The following is a 17360-nucleotide window of genomic DNA, read 5'->3' as shown; positions in this document are numbered from 1 at the left end:
GCTCTTTCACATGGAATATGGAATATTACAACATACTGGTCAATACATTGTTTCGTTTGAATGATTAATTATTGAACCAAGAGGTGAATTTGGATCAAATGATCTCTTCTTTGTCTGTTCAGTCATAGGTGGCTATCATTGCTCATGTTAGTTTCTAAAGTTCAGCAGAGCTAGGTGCACCTCCTCTAAACTGTCACTCACTCATTGTTGTCATAGCGATGACCCGGGAGGGCGGGGTTTCTGATGACGCCCTCGCTGTCAGTCACAGGCCCATCACTCACGCTGCACAGTCCTGGAAAACACACACACACACACACACACACACACACACACACACACACACACACACACACACACAACTGTACACATCAAAGAAGAAGTACACATTATGAAAAATAGATGAATATGAATTGTGCTGACTAGATGGAAACAACTCACTCGACAGAGTCCTCCCCTTCTGCTGCCCATAGGCTGAGGCATATAAAGATAAAATTGAGAATAAGAAAAATAATAAGTAGCTTTATTAATAAACAATGTTATCAGTATTATACCAACCCAATACATACCAGTACATAAACACCTTCTCATAGGACTGTGACTGTTAACCATGTATTTTCATGGTAAAAACCTAGGTGGATTCCAGAAGTATTAAAGCAGTATAGCAGAGTAATAATCAATTTATTGATCAGACGTATTATCTCCGCCAGGTGCCGCCTGGAGGGAATCATGCATGAGTGAGTGAGTGTGTGAATTTGTGTGTGTGTGTGTGCGTGTGTGTGTGCATGTGTGCATGAGTGAGTGAGTGTGTGAATTTGTGTGTGTGCGTGTGTATGTGCATGTGTGCATGAGTGAGTGAGTGTGTGAATTTGTGTGTGTGCATGTGTGCATGAGTGAGTGAGTGTGTGAATTTGTGTGTGTGCGTGTGTGTGTGCATGTGTGCATGAGTGAGTGAGTGTGTGAATTTGTGTGTGTGCATGTGTGCATGAGTGAGTGAGTGTGTGAATTTGTGTGTGTGCATGTGTGCATGAGTGAGTGAGTGCGCTCGTGAGTGAGTGTGTGAGCGTATTTGAAACAGCTTGTGTACAGTAGATGTCTCGTCATCATTTGAGCATAAAATGCCTTGTCCGACACTTGACGTACGTCAGACACCTGTTGACACGGAGCCGATGTTAAAGGAGAATTCCGTTTTTTTACAACCTGGACCTTATTTTCAGCTTTAATTATGATTTCTAACTCACACTGTGTGTCAGAAAATAAGCTATTTACAGGACGTAAATACATGCATTACACATGCCCCTATTTCCTCTATTCCAGGCCGCTGCTCGGCGCATTATAATGTTGTAGTGGATCAATAAAAAATAAATAAATAAAATAAATCAGGGTGAGTTAAAAATCATAATTAAATCTGGAAATAAGGTCCACATTGTAAAAAAAAACCTGAATTCTCCCCAGGTGTTGTGTCCAATTCTATTTCCCCATCAGATAGTGTTTCCCGTATAGCGGTGTCTTTCGCAGTTGGGTTTAGGTTTGTTAGGTTATGGTTAGGCGTAAACCGAGCCTAGTGCACTCTACTGTGTGCACTTCTAATTTCCTCTTAGTTTCATTAAGGCAAGTTATTTTTATAGCATTTGCAATACTATTTATAGTATAGTAATTATGGTATAATAACAGTAGCCTACTTATATAATGATTGCCCTTAATATCCTTTGATTGTTATGACTCTTCAGTTCCAATTGACTTAAAGCAGACTGTGGGGTGCCTCATTAGCACATTATGTTGGATAGCATTATGCACTATTCTTATTTCCCTGCACTCTAAAGCATGTTCTGCCATATATATATATATATATATGACAGAAGATGCCCCAGAGAGTATTGTACATTGTCTGCACATTATGATCATAATGATTATAATTCATTCATAAGGGGTCGGCAGCAGCCTAGAGGGGCAGACTTAAAAAATCCCAGGACTGGCTGGGAAGTGAATGAATAACACTCTTCCCTCCTTCAAGAACTACTGTTGAGTCGCTTTTGAGCAAAACACTGAACCCCCAACTGCTCCAGTAGAGCTACTCAGTGTCCACCGGTATTATGGTACCATGGTTGTCCTGGGCAACAACCAGTACAACCGGTCTTACCCCTTTGACTCATTTCACTATAATGGAACTCGGAATAATTTGGCCTGACACCTTACCCTCTCTCAGTTTGCTCTTGATCCAGGGCAGCAGCAGCCTGATATGGGTGAAAATCCCCGGTGAGCCTCTCCTGGAGGGGGGGCGACTGCTGTTGTTCACCCAGCTCCGACCACATCCCTTCCCCCAGGACGTCACGCCCACCGCCACCCAGCGCCCGCCCCCCTGCCCCGCCACAGGACACACCAGAGGACCCCCTGAGTCGCCCTGCAGAGAGTCCGGGGTGGAGGAATAAGGAGGGGGTGATTAAAAGCACAAAGTGAAAAAAGTCCCTGCGTTCAGCCTCCAGCCCCGTGTTTCCAGTCACTGATGCAAGTGATGCGTTGGCTGTGTGGGAACAGGCGCTGCTGGTAAATGGACTGGATCAAAACAACTTTCAAAGCAAGTGCAGTGCTTCAAAAGGTACAGCCCCACGGCGCATTCACAGCAACATAATGATCTGTTTATTTGGATGTGGTGATCTCTCTCTGTTTAAAATCAGCTGCCTGCATATCTTCCAGGGAGAGTACAGATTGTTAGGCTGCTGTTAGGCTCTCTAGCTAACAAATGCATTGTTAGCAAACATACATGTAGCATAGTATTACATACAAGCACTGCTTTTACACCATTCTTTTATTTATTATAAAAGTGAGTATGTGTGTAAGATTTAGCAGTATACATTGCTGTAGACATCACAGTAGATGATGCAATTTTTTTAAGAAACCCAGAAGGCATCTCATTGCATATGAATTGGTTTATGGGAGATTAAAATTGACATTCTTGTGTAGACAGTATTATCTACCTGACAGGCATCTTTTCCTCCTCTCTCTGGTCCAGCACACAGTACAGGCGTCCCAGGCTGGTCTGGTCCCTGGTGCAGAAGGGAGGTTCTGACCGTCTGGAGGACATATTTACACCTGGCTGCCTCCACCAAGTCCAACAGGACCTCTCTCAGTACCGCAGGAACACGACCCCCTAAGAATGAATAGGACAGAGAACTGAGTAAACCTCAATAGGCAAAGCGAGGGAAGCACAATTTTTCTGGCTAAGTATGTAATATAGAGCTATAGCTATAGCTACTATCCTCTTTTAAGTGTTCTTGCCGCCCTTGCTATTTATTTATTTATTTATTTATTTATTTATTTATTTATTTATTTATTTATTTATTTATTTATTTATTTATTTATTTATTTATTTATTTATTTATTTATTTATTTATTTATTTATTCTGAACATAGTTGAATCGCTTGGTTTGACCAAGTAGCTAAAACATCTATGGGAAAATTAATGGGGAATGCCAATGCCTTGGCAGAGCTTGCATTTTATTAAATGAAACTGTCAAATAAACCAATTCAAGTTTGGGCAATCACAGCAAAGTACTTGGCAGAAGATACTAGCCTATAATTAAAATAACTTACCCTTAAACTGATGCAATAAAAAAAACATCTAAAAGTAACACAAACAATTCCTTTATAATTGCTGTTTCACACAAACCTAATAGGCAGGCCATCATCGTCTCTACTAAATACCCAGGCCATCATCCTGACAAATCAGGACCCCTCCTTCACCCCCCCCTCCTCTGTCCAGTTGCACATTTGCACTGAAAGCAGAGTCAAGCCTCTGCTTAAGAAACCCTCCCTTGACCCTACTGCTATTCAGAACTACAGACCTGTCTCTCTTCTCTCATTCCTTTCCAAAACCCTCGAACGAGCAGCGTCCGACCAACTTTCTCTCTATCTCTCCCAGAATGACCTCCTGGACCCTCTGCAGTCCGGTTTCAAGGCCTCTCACTCTACTGAGACAGCTCTTCTTGCAGTCACAGAGGCCCTTCACACTGCTAAGGCCTCATCCCTCTCCTCTGTCCTTGTCCTCCTTGACCTGTCCGCTGCTTTCGATATAGTCAACCACCAAATCCTTCTTTCCACTCTGTCTGACCTCGGCATCTCAGGTTCTGCACACTCCTGGTTTGCTTCCTATCTCTCTAACCGCTCATACCAGGTCTTATGGAGAGGGTCCGTCTCCAGATCCTGCCCTCTTACCACCGGTGTCCCCCAGGGCTCAGTTCTGGGCCCCTTACTTTTCCTTCTCTATATCAGATCTCTTGCCCATGTGATCTCATCTCATGCCTTTTCTTATCACTGCTATGCCGATGACACCCAGCTTTTCCTTTCCTTCCCCCCCTCCGACACCCAAATCGAGGCTCGCATCTCTGCATGCCTCAAATACATTGGTGACTGGATGTCTGCCCACCACCTCAAGCTCAATCTTGGTAAAACAGAGCTACTCTTCCTCCCAGGGAAAGACTGCCCTCTCGCAGATCTCTCCATCTCCATTGACAATACCACTGTGCTTCCCTCCCAAACGGCTAAGAACCTTGGGGTGATCCTTGACAACCAGCTGTCTTGCTCGGCCAGCATAGCTGCGACAGCACGCTCCTGTAGGTTCTCCCTCTACAACATCCGCAAAATCCGTCCCTTTCTCACAAGGGAAGCGACTCAACTCCTGGTCCAGTCACTTATCATCTCCCGCCTGGACTACTGCAACGTGCTCCTGGCCGGCCTACCTGCCGCCGACATCCGACCGCTTCAGCTCATTCAGAACGCTGCAGCCCATCTGGTATTCAACCAACCGAAATTCTCTCATGTCACTCCCCTCTTACGGGACCTTCACTGGCTTCCCATCTCAGCATGCATCAAATTCAAGACACTGGTACTGGCCTACAGGGCAGTACACCAGACAGCTCCTCTGTATCTGCAATCTATGGTCAGGTTCCAAACCTCTCACCGCTCCCTTCGCTCCTCCACTAGTGCAGGACGCCTCGCCCCTCCTTCGCTACGGGGGCTAAAAAGTCGCTCATCCTGATTGCGACTCTTCTCGTCCCTGGCACCTCAATGGTGGAATGAGCTTCCACCTTCAGTCAGGACGGCTGAATCACTGCCGATCTTTTGGAAAAGACTAAAAACACACCTTTTCATGCTCCATCTGGGCCCTTCTTGAACTAACTTCTTTCTCTCTCTAAAAAAAAAAAAAAAAAAATCTAACTTAACTTTACCACTATTCCTTCAGATGTTGTAGTTGTCATAGACTGTGTTGCATAGTTGATCGCTCTATTGCTGACAAAAATGTGTTATTGTAAGTCGCTTTGGATAAAAGCGTCTGCCAAATGACGTAATGTAATGTAATGTAATGAAGCGGTTCCATCACTTAGGATAATGAAACCTACTTAGATTGCACATTGCACATGTCTACATAACGACAGGTACTGGAACGCCATTGTATTTGTAAGGATTCTTATTATTATTTATTAGGGGCTGGGCAGCTCTGCTGCTGGTCCCCCCTCTTGTATTTGCCATTCTTATTAGGGGTCCAAGCACCACAACTGTTATTGAAGTTGAAGTGGGTATGACATCACTTGATGATTGTGGGGCATGGCATGACATCATCAGAGGTTATGACATCAGACTTAACGTCACTCCGTGTGTTCCAGTTGACCCTTGCACCGCTGCCTGTAAATTCTGTGTCCACAACAGTTGTGTAACTTAAAACATTAATGAGAAAACATACTTTCCTTCATCCTGCCCCATCCACCTACAATGCATCTGGTTTTAGGCGGGAAATTCTCACTGGGCAGAGGCAGACATATTGGCTGGACACTGGCTCCTGTGTAGAGACAATCACAGTCACAGGTTGGTTTTTAGCAAAGTAAGATGCGGGCAACACATTTTGGTCTATTATTATTTGTAATAATGTAGTGTTATTTTATTACACTTAAGGAAAGTAAGAAGTTTTTGTAAGAAAGCTTCCGTGCCAGTGGTTTTTAGTAAAGTGTGCTTTACATTTACAAATTGCCAGGATTTTCTGAGGTTTAAAATCAGAGAGAAATCAAACTAATCATCAGAGAGGAAACCTGCCCAGTCGAATGTGTTGATCCAGCTCCAGCAGGGCAATGTCGTAGCTCATGGGCAAAGCACGCTGGTACTTCTCGTGTACCGAGACATTCTTGATGAGGAAGACCTGCTCCTCTTCATCTCGTACCCTCCGATCAAACTCGCCCACCACCACTCTCACACTGCCGAGAAACTCTCTAGAAAGAGGAGAGACATAGGATTTAGTTTATTGGATACCAGCAGAGAAAGCCGTCTTCATTGTCAAATACTATTGTAAGTCGCTTTGGACAAAAGCATCTGCTAAATAAATGACATAATGTAATGTAATGTAAATCAAAATACATAGACAACAGTAGACAATACAGTCAATACTCTGAGACAATGGGTAAGAATCCTACTTTGACATCGATGCAAAGCAGTGTGCGGCGGTCATGATCCAGCGGTCAGTTAGGATCGCCCCCCCACAGAAATGAGATCTGTTGTTCTGCAGAGAAACCTGAGCACACAGTAGAATACTGCCTTGACAGACATTCAACATTTACACAACAACTGCAAACTGATACAGATTGATGAGAGCCTCTGGATGGAATAGATGTGTGCTCTCTGTCTCTCTTGAAGTATGGAGTGGATATTCAATCACTTGGGAGTTTGACCAACTATTAGCCCAGCTGCAGACAGTGATGTAGTGGTGAATAAAAAAGGGGCGTACATGTCTACCAGAAAATCGTTGGTTGATGTTTTACTCAAAATTAAGAAGACAATGTCCTCACTCACAACTTCTCAGGTCGATACAGTGGGTGGGGTTTACCCGCCACTACACACAAATGAGAAATGGAGTTTATTGCTGTGCCAGGTTCATTAACAAACATTGTTACTTTGTGATGCATTTGACCACTCCTGCAGCAGCAACAGCGGTTTGCTTTGAATAACTAGAAGAAGAACTGGTTCGTTATCATGAGCATTGAGAGCCTCCATGACAGAACAGAGAAGAAGAAGTGGGTAATTATCATGAGCAGTGAGAGACAGAGAGACTCAAACAGAGAATCCAAGGAGAAAGACATCACAGTAATGGACCCACTGTTTGATTGACAACTGAGGAGTGCAGAGACACCACAGCAATTAGATGCAGATTACCACTTTAAAGTTATAATCTCTAAAATTTCAGTTTTCTTCTCTTGGGTGACACCTATTTACCAGGTAAACCATCCGGTCACGTGAACTCACATTTATGTTTCGTTCTACAGAATGCGAGTTCACGGATCTGGATGGTTAATGATGGTAATTGCAGGTGAGATCCAAACAGTGTTGCATTATGTGACATTAGTCAGTTTGTTCGGCCATAGTAACCACCTGTAATGCTAGCAGAGACCGGAAAAAAGCAGCTTGTTATCCTACTTCACACAAGAGTTGTCGGGAACCTACAGTAACCTACAGAGTGAGTCTATTGCGTTAGCTCCACCTACCTGTGTCACCACAGACACCAAGTTCATAAATGCTGCAATACTGAAAATGCAAAGGCTTCCATCAATGTCTCAATCACCATTGTGTTAACTCACTATCAGATAGATAGTGACTTAACAGATATTTATTGACATGAAAATCTTTGAGATTATAACTTTAAAGAAGGCAGAATTTTGAGGGCAAATCACTGACCAGCCATGGGTGTGATCCATACGTGGCCTCGGTCCCTCCTACCACCCTCAGTGTGTGATCCATCGGGCTCCTGGCCTGAGGAGCTCCACACTTCCAACCTGATTGGGAGGATGAAAGGATGAAGCATGTTAGATGTTGTCCATGGAGCCATGAAAATTATATGTAACAAATCAGCAAGTCATATGAATGCATTTCAGATGTTGTGTAATGTGTGTCCTCTGCCTGCTTAGAATCCATCCCATCACTCACCTGTTTGAGCAGCATGGACTTCAACGTTTATCCAACAACAGAGAGAGAGCAGAACAGCAGCGGTCTTCATCACTAACACACACATCAGGACTGGGTCCTACCAGGGATAGAGGCAAAATAGTTTATAGACCCTGGTGTGTGTGTGTGTGTGTGTGTGTGTGTGTGTGTGTGTGTGTGTGTGTGTGTGTGTGTGTGTGTGTGTGTGTGTGTGTGTGTGTGTGTGTGTGTGTGTGTGTGTGTGTGCGTGCGTGCGTGCGCGCATGTGCATGTGCGTGTGTGCGTGTGCGTGCGCGAGTATTATACCTGGGAAGTGAGGACATTTTAGGAAAGTGAGGGCATTTTGGCAGGTCCTCACTTTCTCACACACCTTCAAAGGGCTGTTTGAAGGTTAAGACTTGGGTTAGTTGTGATGGTTAAGGTTAGGGGCTTGGGAATGCATTGTCAATGAATGTCCTCACTACAGCTGTACAAATGTGTGTGTGTGTGTGTGTGTGTGTGTGTGTGTGTGTGTGTGTGTGTGTGTGTGTGTGTGTGTGTGTGTGTGCACACGCGCACGCATGTGTGTGTGAGGGGCCATTCATTAACAAGCCAGTAAAACAGCAGCGGGAGTTCATAACGTCACACTGCCTCCAGAAACGGCGACCAGCTGACCTTTCCACAAGTGACAGTGAAGGAATACTGAGCGAATGTGACTCTGCATAAACACAAGAAAACACTCATTTGACTGCAGCCATCGTTTCAGTAGTTCTTGCCTTTGCACTCTCAAGGTCAAATATGGGAGGTTTGAGGTTTGGGTCATTCTTCTGCTGCCATGACAGAGACAGAAACGGCCCAGCTGCTGTAAAACTGCTCATAAAGTCAGGAGAAAGAGTGAGACGGCCCATAAACATGTCGACAAAGAAGAGGGGAGATAGAGAAGACGAGGGAGAAGCAAAGGGGAGAAATTAAATCTTGGGAAGACTCAATCTAAATTTTGGATGAACGATGGCTTCTCGGCCTGTGGGTTGACATCTAAAGCCTGAGGATGAGTGGAGAACATTAGGTTTCCACTCCAGAAGAGCCTTTCATTAGCTCTTTTGGCTTTGGTTTACACCAAGCCAGAGAGAATATGAGACATTGTGAGATGGCCAACTTGACCTTTGAGGTCAAGCTTTATAAGACGGGATACAGGAAGACAACAAGCCAGCCTGTGTTTGGGAAGGAGCACACGAGTGTGAGTCAGACATGTGAGCCCAAAGTAGGGACGGACATTGTTAAGAGCTTCTGGAACGTCATTGGTTGACATTAGAGACAATTTGAACGATTAAGATCTTACATTCTTGCATGAGAACTACTCATCAGTCAGGAAGTAGCAATTCATATTTTGTTTGATCTGCCTTTGAAGCTGGTGAACTAAAAGCTAGTCATTTTGACTAGCCAGAGAGCAGCTGTGTGCACTGCAGCGTGAATGATCTTGTCAACAGAATAAGAGGCACCTGGATACTGGATGGATTGGAGATGATTCAAAACAGTACAGAAATAAAAGACACACAGCCAAGAACAGGAGCTGTCTAGGAGCACTGACAGTTCTGTCTAGGAGCACAGACAGGAGCTGTCTAGGAGCACAGACAGTTCTGTCTAGGAGCACAGACAGGAGCTGTCTAGGAGCACTGACAGTTCATTCTGCACTTTTCAAACCTGAAAAATAGATAAGCTGCTGCAAAAGTAGCACTGTTGTCCAAGACAAATTTCCTCGCAGGGACAATAAAGTATATCCTGATCCTGATCCTGAATTATGTATCTTTCTTTGATGGGGAAAGTAAGGGAAGATGTCGAGCAACATTGTGCCCAGGCCTGTGACGTTCTCCTTGGATCTTCTGTTGATGCAGGTTGTTTTTGTAGGGTGGTTATATTACTGTATATGAAAAGTATCTGGGTTATTATTACCTTAAATGGGCACTTCACTGAAAAACAATATTCATTTATTTTGCACATGATCTCACCCATATCCATCATTTAGTTTGACAGGTATTGAGAGTTGACTTGAGGTAAGTTGAGCACCAGTGATGTCATCAGAAGGCACTGAATCATTATGTTGTAGAAGTCTTGTGATAACATCACTGATGTTTATGACATAACATGCTCAACTCAAGTGAACTCTCAATAACTTTCAAACTAAATGTCTGCAAAAGAGTTGACAGTTTTCCATGTGAGATCATGTGCTAAATTAACCAGCATTGTTTTTCGGTGAAGTGCCCCTTTAAGTGCTAATCGAGTATGTGAACATTGATGAAAAGAGATGCATAGACATGTTTGTGTGTGTGATCCTGCTCTCATGGTAACCAGCCTAAGCCCCATAAGCCCCCTTGTTCCTGTGTGGGCTGCCCAGCCCAGTGCCCCGGGCCCCACTGGGCACGCTCAGTTGTGACTCAGCGCTTGGCACCGTTGCCGGGGCTGCGTGTTGCCAGGCGGCCGTTGCCAGGTGTTGCGGAGCGAAGCGCGACACACACCGAGGGTTTCTCACCAGCATGTAGGGCATCTGACAGGCCCACACGTTGAATAGAAACATGAGGGACAAACAGAGGCCAGCTGTCAAGAGATCATCCATTCAAGTATCATCTATTGCAGTGGTGCTCAACGTGGTCCCGCCAGCGGGGGGCACCAGCAAATTGATGAATTGTTCAACTTCAACATTATTTAATTTCATCAAGAAGTTAACACAATTAGAGAATGTGGAAGAATCACTGTTTTGATGCTATTTTCACTGTTCATTCCCAAGCAAACAACCTCCTATACCCATAACCACCTCTTCCACCCATGACGGCTCCCTCTCTCCCCCCCTCCCCTCTCGTCTGCCTGTCTGTCCCTCCCACACACTCCCTCCCCTTCCTTCTGTTCCCATAGCTGTGTTATTTCTATCTGTTGCTTGTTGCATGTTTTTATTTGTTTCCTGTGGACTCAGCATCTTTGGGTCATTTAAAAAGTGCGATACAAACTAAATTGTATTATTATTATTATTATTATTATTATTATTATTATTATTATTATTATTATTATTATTATTATTACCTTTATTTTATTTTTTATTATTATTATTTTTTATATATATAATTCTTGGGGCATTGTTGCCTTTATTCAGATAGAACAAGTATTATTATTTTGTGATCAATTTTGTTATTGACACCATTCATTCAATACAAGCACATTCAATACAAGCACATTGCTGATGCAGGGCAACTAGCCAGGATGTGTAAAATCCCTTCCCACTCCCCATCTCCCCATACATACCTGCCCACTCATACCCACCCACCTATTACCCTTCAGCACACTGATGAAAGAGGTCATGTTTTCTTTACAACAAAATGAAAGTTAAAAAAAATATATATTATTAATTATTATTACTGTTATCTTTCTACCTACAATACGGATAGTCATGGACCACTGGACAAAAATCATATCTGATAATAAAAATATTCTCAGATTTGAGTTTGAGACAAAAAAGTTATGTTAGGGGTCCATGGGTCTAATGTGGACTAAATTAAGGGTCCTGGATATGAAAAAGGCTGAGAATCACTGGCTTATTGTACATTCCCTCACCTGTATTTAGAAAATGCTGTTCAAGTAGCTGCAAAAGTATCACATAGACAACATGAGCAAATCTGTTGGAGTCTGGCCTAAGCATTTGTGTCTGGCAAAGCAACGGACAGTTAAGAAGGCATTTAATGTTCATGAATTCTTTATGTACAGCTGGCAGCGGTAGATGCACTTTACCACTGTGTGTCACTGCTTAAAAGGCAGTTCATGTGAAGCTGGGAGGATGCTGAGATGCAGTTCATTTAATAAAAAAGCCAAGAGGGGAATAAAAGTTACCACCCAGACAGGCTATGTGAAACAACTTCCCATGATAGAATCAGTCTAGTGTGAATTCAGTGTTCCTTATTGCGGTTTCTCGCACTTCACTGTAGTAATGCACGTTACCCCCAGGATTTAATGCATTTTTCCTAGACTACAACCCACTGCGATGTGTTTGAGAAACAAATTGCACTCTGGGACTATAATGAAATTCAACTGAACTGGAAGTGAACTGTTTTAACCCACTACAGCCGGTTTCATAAGGAGTGCCAGATGGGAGGGGTTTACCAGCATAGGACAATACAATGAGTGATTAAAAGTTTAGGCAATCACAGGGAAGTACTTGACATAAGATTAATAGCCTATAATGACATAGCTTACCCGAAACAGACGCCCTGATGTGGTACACCATCCATCTCCACCTCAACCTAACAGATAAAAGATAAGATGAAAGCTTAAACTGAAATGATTGTTTTTGGTGCCAAAGAGGAGAGACATAAAGTCACTGCTCACCTTGAAGCGCTCTCACTGTAGATGTAACGAACCCAAACATGTCACATCAAGAAAATGACAAAATCTTCTAACACCTTACAAAATATCGCAAGAATTAAAGAATTCATGTTGAAGGAGCTCCTTGAAAAACTTCATGCATTCATTTTTAGTAGGCTCGACTGTTAACAGTGGCTTTACATGTCTCTCTAAAACAACTATCAGTGGCGTGCACAGACATTTTGGGGGGCAAGTAGTACTCAAGTGGGGGGAAAAAGGCACCCCTCTCATAATTGTTTATGAAAAATAAAGTTACATACAGTCAGCCCGGATTAACACGGTGTGGTGCCCGAGGGTGACCACACTTGAAGTGCTCCCCTCCACTTTACATGTTACAAACATGAAATTTAATATGGTAATAAAGACGTCAGCTTTGCATGAACATATTGCTAAAGTAAAAGGGGAGACAATAGTCCAAAGACCCCCTCATAATCGTAACACGTAAGCATGCATTGTATAGAGTGGAGTACAATATGATCTGAACAGACACGTCTTCACTCCATCTGTACACATTATTTAACTTCATGTTTGCTCGAGCATACATCCTGCTGCATTGCCTGTACAGTATATGTCATTGTCGTGTACATTTCTGTGAGAAAAATGTCCTATATATATTACCTTATTACAAACCCGAAGACAAAATTATGTTAAGTCAATATTTTAGTGTTTGCACTTTGCACTGCATAACTAACGCTTTGAGTCTTGCTGCTCACTTTCTCAGACCATTGTTCAGTCTGTCATTATCTCACATATACAACAGACATACACACATACTACAGAAAATGTAAGACACAATGTACTAACTTTTTTCTTTATTTTTTCCCCATTTTATATAGTGAGATCAAGTTCCGAAAAATGATCTCACTACAATGAAATGGCTATTATGGGGACTAACATAATCACACATGAATATGATTGGGCTCATTGAATCCACAAGAGTCTCAGCTTTCCAGTCATACCCAATTTATGTCATTCCAAGACTGTTTAGGGACCCCCAGTATGCAGAAATATTCAAATAGAATAGGCAAAAAAAGCATTTTTACAGCTACGGATTACAGATAATTTAGTCATGTTGTGAACCCACCTCAGGTCTTCAGGTGCTGGTCTGCTTACTGTTCACAGGGTCAGAACAAAGCAGGGAGAAGCAGACTTTCGTGTCTATGCTCTTCATGCTTGGAACAAACTTCCAGACAGAAAATCTGAGATCTACCTCCACTTTGCAATATTTTAAATCAGGGCTTAAAAGGTTTCAGTTCTCCAGGGCTTTTGAACAAATCTAGGGCAACACTCATCTGCACTGCAATATTTTCTTTTCAAATGTGATTTCATTCTTGTATTTTATACTTCTGTGTCTTCTTCTTTTAGCTCTTAGGTATGAACTTAAATCTAGGCAACTCTTATGTGCAGTGTGTTTTATATATATATTTTTATCTTAATTTAAATGTGATTGTATTTACGCATTTGATACCAGTCTAGTTCTATTTTAGTTTCCTATTCTTTTAGGTCTTCAATAATATTTTTCCATTATTACCATTACTCATATATCCAGAAAGTTTTGCATAAACAATAACCTAAAAGTAGTTTTGGCGCATTTCATAAATTCAAGTTGATGACCAATGTCCTAGACTGCAGTGTCAGAGAAAACAGTATTTACAGTATGTAACGCTAGCTAACTAACTGGTAAGTTGTGATGTTATCAGTATCCCCCTGTTGCTTTGCACCGACTAAACTTTACCTGGGGGCTTTTATGCAATGCCATCGCACCAAGTATGCAGGTGCTGACATGGGCCCATGGCAGGACACTCCTAATCCTCCAGGAGTGTTCATAGAAACGCTGCCCTTTCAGTCTTTTCTAGAAAATGAAAATGGGCCCACAAAAAAAGGCCAGCCCAATCCTTCCATTCACAGAGTGAGGCGTAATCCTGAGCTGTTCAATAGCCTCCAGCCCTCCACTTTAATCTCATCCTGTGACGCGGTGTGTAAAGTGGAGGGTGGATCTGTTACGTGCCACAGGAAACTGGTTGGCTGGATAGCTATAGACTGTTTCAAATCGACAACATAAACACGCTAAATTGCCCCCAGCTTACTTCCTGTTGCAGGGTTTGCTAGTACAATAACTTGACAGGACGTAAGGTAGGTTCCAAACTGTTCCCTAGCAACACAATTCTGTGAAAACAGTCTATAGACAAGCTAACAGTTCATTCGCTTGGCTGTCAATCACAAAGCCCGCTCCCGGTGTCCGTCGGCCGGAGGTGGTAATGATTGTTCTGCTGTAACTAAAGTATGAAGAGGAAGAGAAAACAAGTGTCCCAATCAGAAAGAGGAGTTAACATTGTTTATTCCTTCTTTTTGGTTTACAAACAAAAGGCACCCATTGATTTATTGTTTGGAGTTATACATTGACAATGACTGTGACAAGAACTCCTTTCCCTCCCTTTGGAATCTGAAGACAAGACGGTGGCTTGGACTTTTCACGCTCCCCAGAGGAGGAGTGACAATTGAGAAAGACCGAGCAAGGGACCACAGGTACAAAACATCTAACCCAACACTACAGATATAGGAACACTGCACCCACTTAACCATTCCCACATGAAAACTACTTTACAAGAGTCAAAAAATCAGCCCTCGTCCTATTGGTCAGAGTTCCTTATGATCTGTGCAGTTTCCAGTCTTTGAGCCACGAGACACGAAGCCTAGAAAGGCAACGCTCAGATCAGATCCTACTCCAAGGTGGCGGGTGATGAACGCACAGGCCGATCCAAACAGAAACACCCAGGGTCACGGTAGTAAACAGCAGATTAGTAACATGTCTACTTCATGGAAACAACAGTGCATTTAAAAAAAACATGTTTGTGCAGGCAAAACAGACAGAAGAAACTGTTAAATAACCGTAAGAACTGCGTATTAAATCTCAATCTCATTCAGGCCTATAAAAGCCTCGGGGGAAGAGGAAAAAACAAAACCAAAACAAAACAAAAAAAGCAGTTCAAGTGCCAAATCCAAATCAGAGTGACATGAGCAACGATCAGTGACTTTTAAAACAGACACTTTTCCATTAATTAATTATTCAAATAATGACCGTTGTGGCCTGCCAGCACTCAAATTAGGATTTGCTCTAAAAGTGCTGATGTTAATAGGTGTGCATTGTGCAATGCCCCGTTTGATTAGCGAACCATTGGTATGGTCTGAATCCCAGACATTTAAACTGAGAGCGTCTCATTCACGCCAGTCAAGAGGCCGTTTACACCTGGCACTAACATGTGTTTTCTGTGATCAGATTGCAATCGCATAGATAGAGCTTGACCACTTGAAAGTACAGGTGTAAATGGCCCCAAGACACATTGAGGACGAATTGCGATCTGATCAGCCAAACCACCTCCAGAGGTGGTCAGGAACACATTGTGACCACATTGAACACAAGTGTAAATGCAATGCGTCCTCTCAATCCACATACAACAGTCACCGCTGTTTTTCTGCTGCTCTGCTATGGAGCTTGCCTGATCCAATCTCTGTGGACACTGGAGACACATATTAATACCAGGTGTAAATGTAATCAGGTTAATGTGGTCAAGCACTATCCGATTGCAATCTGATCACAGAAAACGCCTGTTAGAAGGTGTAAATGGCCTCAAAGGCAAGCTTAAAAAAAGTCAATATGCTGCTCCATTTTTTATTATCTTCCACAACACTATAGAAGAGGATGTAGATATTTTCATATGTGAAAACTGACCAAGTGCTACAGTCACATGGAAAATAAGAGTTAAAACAGTGAGTAGTTAAAGCTGGGGTCCCTCTTGACACATGGTTCTCTGAACTAATGAACGTTCATAGGGACAATGGACAAAACTTGCAGATCGATATTCAAAATACCGGCGACTACAGTATTCTCTTGATTCGGGAACCGAAGGAATCTTTCGGCTGTGCAAAGAAGACAGGCTGTTGTTCCATTACATTCAGAGAGGGGGGAAAAGGTACATATACAGTCAACTGATGAGTGACTTGACAGTTAAATTCAGTTTTGAATATTGCAGTTAACGTTAACATCAGTTTTTGTTAATTATTTACAGCAGCTGAAGTTGGTTCAGTAATATCTGTGTCCTCAAGCTTTTCTTCGGTAAATAAACAGCCACGCAATATCATTAGCATAAAAATACATCTTTCCGTTTTGTTATCGCAATATCTTGAAGTCTACCTAAATAGAGTTGTACACAAAATGATTAGAAAACATAGATCTGATTGCTCTCTTTTAACATTGTTATAATATTGACAAAGTTCAGGCACAATTCACACTTGCACACCCAAAAGGATGTTTCTTTTTCCTGACACAATCCTATTCAAAATGGCTCATACTGTCAAGAGCGCCGAGGCCTAAACACATTTCCTTAATCACTCCAAGACATCCACAGAACATCATCTAGGACTGCAGGTGTTTAAGCTGCTATGGCCTAATTCACTCCAGATGATGCAAGAGAGCTCAACAGTCGTTGACATCGTGATGTCCCCTTTTGATGTCCCCCGGTTCATTCACGTTTTGAAAAATCCTTATGGAAAGAGTTTTAAGCCTGCAACAAAGCCAACTGGTGATCCAGAGAATCGTGACCATAAAACATTTGTTTCAGAGTGTAAAAAGCATTGAAAAACGGAAAAAAGTACAAGGTACTACAAGAAAGAAAGGGGGATGAAGAGATACTTCACTCTTAAGAGCATAGACTGCACGACTTCTGCTGCTGCTGAATGGATCTTACCATGCAACTCACAGAGAAGCTAGCTCAGTAGCTGTGTAGCAGCTAGCTAGTAGCCAGCAGCTATCGCTAGCTAGCTCGATAGGTTGACCACCTTGAACCTGGGAGCAAAATACCCCCCCCAACAACTTTCGGGCCACTCGTTGTCAAGCACCACTTCAATGCGCCATTACTCTATGTGGTGTCCAAAGAGATGCAGGAGCAGAGAAAGTGGCAGCAAGCAAGCTCAAAGTCAAAGTAGAATCAAAAGTGGAAAAAGGAGCTTACTGGTTACTGTTT

At 42.6% G+C, this 17360-nt stretch overlaps 1 protein-coding gene across 1 annotated transcript in view; it reads right to left on the bottom strand.

The window, feature by feature from the left end:
* LOC310792999 (ovochymase-2) overlaps positions 1-7773 on the bottom strand; it is a gene marked incomplete at both ends in the record, with an annotated part of 16389 nt that extends 8616 nt beyond the window's left edge. Inside the window, 8 exons of the mRNA XM_083654751.1 lie at positions 202-292; positions 439-471; positions 2194-2398; positions 2973-3145; positions 5735-5830; positions 6082-6254; positions 6456-6553; positions 7711-7773. Of these exons, the coding sequence (XP_083510877.1) occupies positions 202-292; positions 439-471; positions 2194-2398; positions 2973-3145; positions 5735-5830; positions 6082-6254; positions 6456-6553; positions 7711-7773 (932 nt within the window). The remainder of the gene's footprint in view (positions 1-201; positions 293-438; positions 472-2193; positions 2399-2972; positions 3146-5734; positions 5831-6081; positions 6255-6455; positions 6554-7710) is intronic.
* Between the last annotated feature and the right edge of the window lie 9587 nt (positions 7774-17360).

This window comes from Poromitra crassiceps, assembly GCF_964638095.1.
Source record: "Poromitra crassiceps genome assembly, chromosome: 18".
In the NCBI taxonomy this organism is placed as follows: Eukaryota; Metazoa; Chordata; class Actinopteri; order Beryciformes; family Melamphaidae; genus Poromitra; species Poromitra crassiceps.
Note: the sequence above shows the minus strand (reverse complement) of the source record. Positions and strands in the feature narration are given on the sequence as shown.